Consider the following 7,863-nt stretch of genomic DNA (forward strand, 5'->3'; position numbering starts at 1 on the left):
CTAACTCCTACTTTAACAGATGAAAAATCGGGTTTCATACCCATTAAAACAAAGAGTAATACTACACCTACAATATCTTCTTACAAATTTTTTCTCACAAACCAGAAGTGATAGTTCGCAGTTGATCAAACCTAATTTATCAGGTGGGACCTAAGTGAGACTCACTATGAGCAGACCAATTACGAATTGCCACTCGAGGTTGTGAGTATAGCATTTTCCTAAAACAAAACATCCAATACCATAAATTCGTTATCATACAAATATGGATTAATTTGTTTGCGAAATCACAACGTCAAAACTCTTAAAATCTAGTAATCACTTCTAAATATCCCTTAATAGAAGAAAAACATGGTTTCATACCTAATGAAACAAAACGCTAGGCATCACAAATTTTCATTGAGAATTTTTGTTATTTTATTTTTAATTAAGATTGATTTAATTTGTTTTTATTTTTTTATTTTTGAGAATTATAGATGTAAAGCTTAGAAGTGAAAAAAATGGAAGAAAAAATATATATTTTATTACAATTATAACTTCGCTTAACATTGAAGATTAGATGGGGGATTAAAGAGAAAAATAATGGGGGCCAAAAATCACCTGTCTCTAGATTTGGCTATAAAAACCGGCCCATAAGTTGACATCTAAGAGGAGAAGGATTTAGAAGGAATAGGTATAATTGTGTACTAAATTGCAATGTTTTGAAAACCGACCTCGGGTGCCACCCAGCCAAGGGGCTGGGTTTCACGTTGACTGGTCTGGTTAAATCGGTGGTTTGCCCATGATCTAGAAAATTTGAAATCTTGCAAAATCCTCTAAAAATTAATATGTCCCTAGAGGTTTGAAATCTTGCAAACATACCCCTACAATAGCTAAGGTTTTGATTTTTTTGGCTGATTTCAATGGCCAAAATTCAATCCAACACCATCACCTGAACCACCGGCCTTCACTCTACAAAAGCACCTCTAACCCTGGTACTTGGTAGCCTCCTGTTTGTCGGTCGTGACTCATGTATTGGGTTGACTTTTTTGGCCAAATTATGACGTCCAAAATTTAATCTGACACCACCCTTGAACCACCAGCCTCTACTCTATAAAACCCTTCTAATTTCGGTACTTGATAGCCCCTCGTTCGTTGAAGATCAAATTAGTGATTTGGTGAACAGTTAAAAATAGTAAACCAGGCCGGAGAGGGCGTCGGTCAGTGGTCTAGTTTGGTTTTTAAAACATTGGTAAATTGAACTAATTATGTGTATAATTTAATTTAATTTTACCCTTCTTTTGTTTAATTTAACAAAAAAATGTTATTTAATGAGTAGTGACAGGGGATTTAAGGTTATTTATGATATTCTGGGGGATTCACATAATTAAACTTCATGGGGTTGTCGGCCGCCAAAGTTTAATGAGATAGTTAAATGCTCACAGGTTGGCAAGAATTTGATGTGGGCGAGTGCGACCCGGCCACGATTATGCCAACTTGTGTACATTACTTGTCGTATAACTATTGAGGTTGTCATGATCCATTAATTATATGTAAAAATAAAATAAAATTAGAGAACCAAATCATAAGAGTAGATTTTACACAAGTGAGACTCTCATGAAACTTTAATTATATTAATGTTATTTGTTTAAGAATACATAAGAACCTCGATGCTTTCATAGTTTATTCAAAATCATGTCAATAATATTCATAATTTCTGTTTAAATACTCAAAAATTTACATTTTATTTTATATTTCATATATATTATAGATACATTTCAATCTTTATTTTGTCACAAGGGTATTACGTCACATATATATTATAAGCCATTGCATTTAATTAATGTAATTAATTTAAAAATATATATTACAGTGAAAAATATTTTCATCAATATAATAAAATTTATTAGGAACTTTGTTAACTATAGGTGTATATTTCAACAATAATAATTAATGAAGCACGCAAAGCATTGCTTTTTTTGGTTATTGCTATTTTCAATTACTTTTATTATTTTATTTTAAAGTCATTTTCCTTTCCAAATGTTAAAAATGCTATTTATAATTCCGTGTTCTCGTTTTCAAACATATTTTCATGGAAACAATTGCCACACATATTTTCCACTTGTTTTATCCTAATACGTTTTTTTTCTTTTCCATTCTCAATGATTTTTTATTACTACTAATAATTTTCAATTTTTTTTTTTTTTTTGATAACCGAAGGTGTTTGGACCAGTTTGTATGCATTTCAGTTAGTCAATCGGGTCCTAAAGTTAAGGATTGGGTAAATCTTCGATGACCTCCCCTATTAACTCCTATTAGCAATAGATGGAAATTAAACTCACAACTTCTTAATAATATACTCAAAAGTCGTTATTGCACCACCGAGAGGTGGTTAACAATTTTTATTTTAACCAAAAAAAAAAAAAACAAATATAATGGATCAATACAAATTATCACAAAAAATGTTTTTGTTTTACTTAAATTATATATAATATTTAAATCGATTGAAGTAGTTATTTTTTATTCTCATTAAGAATTTATGTTTTGTACCACTTCAACTACTCATTGGCACTTGAAAGATTAAAAAAACAATAATACTATATTTACAAAAAAAATCTTACAAAGATTTGCATATAAAGTAAGGTAGCAAAAAATAAATGAAAGAGTGAAATAAAAAGTCAAACTTATTAAACATTTCATTTTTTACCACATCTCTTTGTATGTAGATCTCTGTAAAATTTCTTTATAAATGTAGTATTACTCTTTAAAAAAAAGGGCTATTTTACAGTTTACAAGGACCTAAATTACGGTCAGATTCTACTGGATCACTTTATACTTAGACCATACTCGAGGGACCAAAAGGATTAACTCGTAGTATGTTAGAAAAGAAAAATATTTGTTTTTAATATAATGCTATGCGTACTTACGAATTTACTAACTGTCTTATTATCTTTGTTAAAATTATATATGATATCCATACTATACATATGATATCTATACTATATATTATATTTACAAAAGATATATACATATGATATCTATACTATATATTATATTTACAAAAGATAATAAGATGATAGTAAGGTGGTGATGAAGCATAATATTACTCGTTCTAATAGTTTTGAAAAGTGAGACTCCACGGCCAGGATCTCATCTTTTCACGTGCCGTACAAATACAAACTGTCCACACGCCACCACAGTAGCTCAACGCCCCACTACAAATTCAAGTCTCCAGCGTTTCATCTCTTTCTCCAGAGACTCCAGCACCAAAAAGTTACTTCGTTATCATCGCCATCTGCTTCTTCTTCTTCTTCATAACACAAACTCTCACGATCATTAACACAAACACTTACCATGCAGTCACTTCAATCCACATCTCTTCATGCAACGCCATTAAACCCACTTCGGAAAAACACCAACTTCAGTCTCCCCACTAATGTACGCCCCACCACCAGGAAATTCTCCTACATCACCGCCTCCGCTACCAAATCCGCGCCCAAGCGCGAGAAGGACTCCAAGAAGCGTGTGGTTATCACTGGCATGGGATTGGTCTCCGTCTTTGGGAATGAGGTCGATACTTATTATGAGAAATTGTTGGCGGGTGAAAGTGGGATTACCATGATTGACCGCTTCGATGCGAGTAAGTTTCCGACCCGGTTCGGGGGTCAGATCCGGGGGTTTAGTGGGAAGGGTTTTATTGATCCGAAGAATGATAGGAGACTCGATGATTGTTTGAGGTACTGCATTGTTGCCGGGAAGAAGGCTCTGGAAGATGCAGATCTTGGTGGTGATAACTTAACGAAGGTTAGTTGGCTTTTTTGTGCTTAGTTTTGTGATTATTTGTTGAATTATGAATATAAGAGATGTGAATTTGTTGATTTGTTGTGACAACTGATTAATAACTTTTCCATGCATTAGTTCAATTAATACAGCTTAATGTACTACCATTTGATTTAATTAATTAATCTTTGAGTTGAGTTATACTGCATATCCTGTGCATCTGTGCCTCTTTGAAAAAAAATGACACACCTTAATATATATTTTTTTAAATCAATGAAGCTGATGATTGTTTATGGGATTTGAACTTTTTGATCATGTTGTTATTTGTATGAGATTATATTGATCTTCCTATGTAATCCTTACTTGCGGACATTCACATGATTTCGGATGGACGATTGTTTTACTTTCTTTCGATTACATCATTCAGTGAAAAGTGCTTTTTTTTTTGGATACATTTTACTATTTGGTATGACTGCAGTTTCTTGATTGTTTGACTCCAAGTTATTGATGACATTTTTAGGATGGTTTTTTGTCATATCTATTTCATTTCTTTGCTTTTTACGGTTTAACAATTTATTAAATAATCAAATAATCGATTTAGACATACAACTATTTTGTGGATTTGAATTCTATTATCAGATTTAAAAAAAGAAAAAAATTATATTATCACATGTACATGAATTTTGTTTTTCCAGTGGCGATACAGAATTTGAAAATAGATGATATGTGTGCTGTTCTATCACTTATGAGTTGATTGGTCCAGATTTCAGTAACTGCTTTTGGTTTATCTGGGTATTTTGTGGCTTTGGAATAGCCCATGAACTTTGTGGACTCAGTGCTGTGGTGTTTATTGTTTGGTGCCAAGGTTGTTGAAACCAGTTGGTAACTTGTTCGTACAACTCGTTTGCTTTAGAATGGTATGCATATCCTCCATTTCTCTGGGTGAAACTGGTTTTGTAGCTTATTTGACTGTTGATTAGAGTGTCCATTGCTTGGGTTCCTAGCTGTGTTTGTCTGTTGATTAAATTAAGTTTATTTTTCTCTGAAGTAAATTTTGATCTATTCTTTTTCTTGAGTTACTTGAAATGTCTATAGCTTATCATTTGTGCTTCATTAATACTCGTTTATCTCATTTATTCCTTTCTTTTTCCCTTTCTTTCAAGGGCGGAAATGGGGGAGGGGTTGCTATGTTTATGGACTCACTATATTGTTCATTTTTATGTTTCTAGCTTGATAAGGAGCGGGCTGGGGTGCTTGTGGGAACAGGAATGGGTGGTCTTACAGCCTTTTCTGATGGTATTCAGTCTCTAATAGAGAAGGGTCACAGGAAAATAAGCCCTTTCTTCATTCCGTATTCCATAACAAACATGGGGTCTGCTTTACTTGGAATGGATATTGGTTTCATGGGTCCAAATTATTCAATTTCAACTGCTTGTGCTACCTCCAATTACTGCTTCTATGCGGCTGCTAATCACATCCGTAGAGGTGAGGCGGATTTGATGATTGCTGGTGGAACTGAAGCAGCCATGATTCCTATTGGCTTGGGAGGTTTTGTTGCATGCAGGGCATTGTCCCAGAGAAATGATGACCCACAAACAGCTTCAAGGCCATGGGACAAAGAGAGAGATGGTTTTGTTATGGGTGAAGGTGCTGGAGTATTGGTAAGCTTGCATTTCCTGATAAGCTAATGGTTGAACATGCACTTTCAAGTTTAGATTTTTGAACTTTTGGTTTTAAGATTTGGAGCAGTCATATTTTTGAACTGTTTTAATAGATGGGGTAATCACATTTTTGCCTTCCAGTTACAAAAGCTGTTTTGAGAGATAATATTTTCTTGACAGATTATGGAGAGCTTGGAACATGCAATGAAACGAGGTGCACCAATCATTGCAGAGTACTTAGGAGGTGCTGTTAACTGTGATGCTTATCATATGACTGACCCAAGATCCGATGGACTTGGAGTGTCAACATGCATTCAGAGCAGCCTTGAAGATGCTGGTGTGTCACCTGAGGAGGTACATTTTATTTGTTTTCTGTAACCAGTCCTCTTATTCTATAGTATTTTTAGCACCGTTTTGTGGTAATCAGGTTAAGATACGATTTAGTCTTAATTTTTTATTTGGAAATTTATGTGACTAAAATTAGGCATCTAGGCCAAAACTTTAAAAAAAAAAAAAAAAAAAAAAAAAAAAAATGCGATGATTTGAAAGACGGAACTACTCTCATAAATGTGATGAGTTCTGTATGCATGAGGCACCCACAGTAGTTTTGGGCTTTATGGACCATGAGAGATGTTCTGTAAAATGGTTTTGTGCTTTGGTTTGTTCACACACTGATTTTTGTTAATGAAAGTCGAATTACTTTTGGTATGATCTTGACTTGTACTAATCACTCTTAAGTTAAAAATTAGTAAGTTGAACAAGTACTTGTTTTTCAGGTTAACTACATAAATGCTCATGCAACTTCCACTCCAGTTGGTGACCTGGCTGAGATAAATGCTATTAAAAAGGTATTCAAGAGCACCTCAGAGATCAAAATCAATGCCACCAAGGTATTCCTTTCTCTCTTCTCCCCCTCTGAATGAAGATGGCTAATTAGTGATGAATCTATTATAATTGCTGGCTGCTGTTTCTTCTAACTTGTTTCTATTATGTTTCAGTCTATGATTGGGCACTGCCTTGGTGCAGCTGGGGGGTTGGAAGCCATTGCCACTGTAAAGGCCATAACTACTGGATGGCTGCATCCTACCATTAATCAATTTGTAAGTGCTACTTTGTCATTTACACCCAAATTGGTTTGGCAATTTACAGTTTTCTGTCTTCTTAGCTAACAGTTATCCGAGATTATTCCTTTATATTTTGAGATTTGTTTCCATGTTATTAACTGCAAAATAAAACTCTGATGGATTTCAACTGTACAAGTTATTTTAGAGTCTAGAGATATTAAACATTTGCCCCTTGTGTAACTTACTGTCATGAATCATGATGTTTGATGTACTCTTTTATGTGAATGTAGAACCCAGAGCCTGCAGTTGAGTTCGATACTGTTGCCAACAAAAAAAAGCAGCATGAAGTGAATGTTGGTAAGCGTCCAGACTCTTTCAACCCTGTGTCACAATCATTTTCCATTGACGTAGCAGGTGGATTGTGGATTCCTAATTTACTCACTTTTAACTTTTATATATTCCAGGCATTTCAAATTCATTTGGATTTGGTGGGCACAACTCTGTGGTGGCGTTTTCTGCTTTCAAGCCTTGATCGTTCAAGATGATTCAGCCATTCTGCACTTGTTGTAGGATATAAATCTTACATATTGGATTTAGTAACTAATCGCAGATCAAGCTGCTTTATCTTCTTTCTCCAGTTGCTGCATATTTACCTCCAGGCATTTTTAGTAGTTATTAGTGATGTAATAATATTTGAGTTGAACTCTAGTTTTAAGAATTGTGAACTGTATTTTCATTTTTAAAAGCAGTGGGATATAGTGGGGTTATTGGGGCATGAAGTTTTGTCGGCTTTGAAGTAATGTTGTTGATAGAGGAAGGAAACTGCCGCAAGGCCTTTAATTTAACACCAGTCTTGTACTTGTGGAAACGAAGGCTTCTAAGCAATGTTTTAAAACCCAACCCGTTGTGAAACCCAGCAAAGCGTCTGGGTCCCGGGTTGACCGGTTTAATTGGTTTGACCAACGGTCAAACCGGTTGACAAAAAATGTTAAAGTTTGGCAAATATACCTCTAAAAATTACAGTAAATCCCTATAGGTTTGAAATTTATCAAACACACCCCAATTACAAATCGATCGGTGATTAATTAGCGGCGGCGACATCCTAGATGCAACCCCAATCGTCACTTGAGCCAATTTCCATCAAAATATACCCAAGATCTTGCCGAAATAGGTTTGATTTCAGTCAAATCTCATCGACGTCGATGTCGGCATTCCAAGTCAGATCCCATCGATTCCGGCAACAACAACCCTCCTCATCACCCTAGAATTACTCCCCTTTTCCTCCTGACCAAAACCCACCTCACCCCACCCCGGTTAGCCTCGTCAATCGTCGGAAAAGTCTCATTGTTGTCGCTGCTAGTTTTGTTCGATTTTTGGTCGAT

The 7,863-nt window shown here is 34.9% G+C and overlaps 1 protein-coding gene across 1 annotated transcript; it reads left to right on the forward strand.

Annotated features, from left to right (window-relative positions):
• The first annotated feature begins 3,176 nt into the window (after nucleotides 1-3,176).
• On the forward strand, nucleotides 3,177-7,346 carry LOC116112508 (3-oxoacyl-[acyl-carrier-protein] synthase I, chloroplastic-like). Its single transcript, XM_031398639.1, has 7 exons — nucleotides 3,177-3,780; nucleotides 4,986-5,417; nucleotides 5,598-5,771; nucleotides 6,194-6,307; nucleotides 6,416-6,517; nucleotides 6,772-6,838; nucleotides 6,946-7,346. Exons 1-7 carry the CDS (start codon nucleotides 3,331-3,333, stop codon nucleotides 7,011-7,013), a joined length of 1,407 nt encoding a protein of 468 aa, XP_031254499.1. The 5' UTR covers nucleotides 3,177-3,330; the 3' UTR covers nucleotides 7,014-7,346.
• Nucleotides 7,347-7,863: the final 517 nt, after the last annotated feature.

This window comes from Pistacia vera, unplaced genomic scaffold (genome assembly GCF_008641045.1).
Source record: "Pistacia vera cultivar Batoury unplaced genomic scaffold, PisVer_v2 Contig663, whole genome shotgun sequence".
NCBI classification, from domain to species: domain Eukaryota; kingdom Viridiplantae; phylum Streptophyta; class Magnoliopsida; order Sapindales; family Anacardiaceae; genus Pistacia; species Pistacia vera.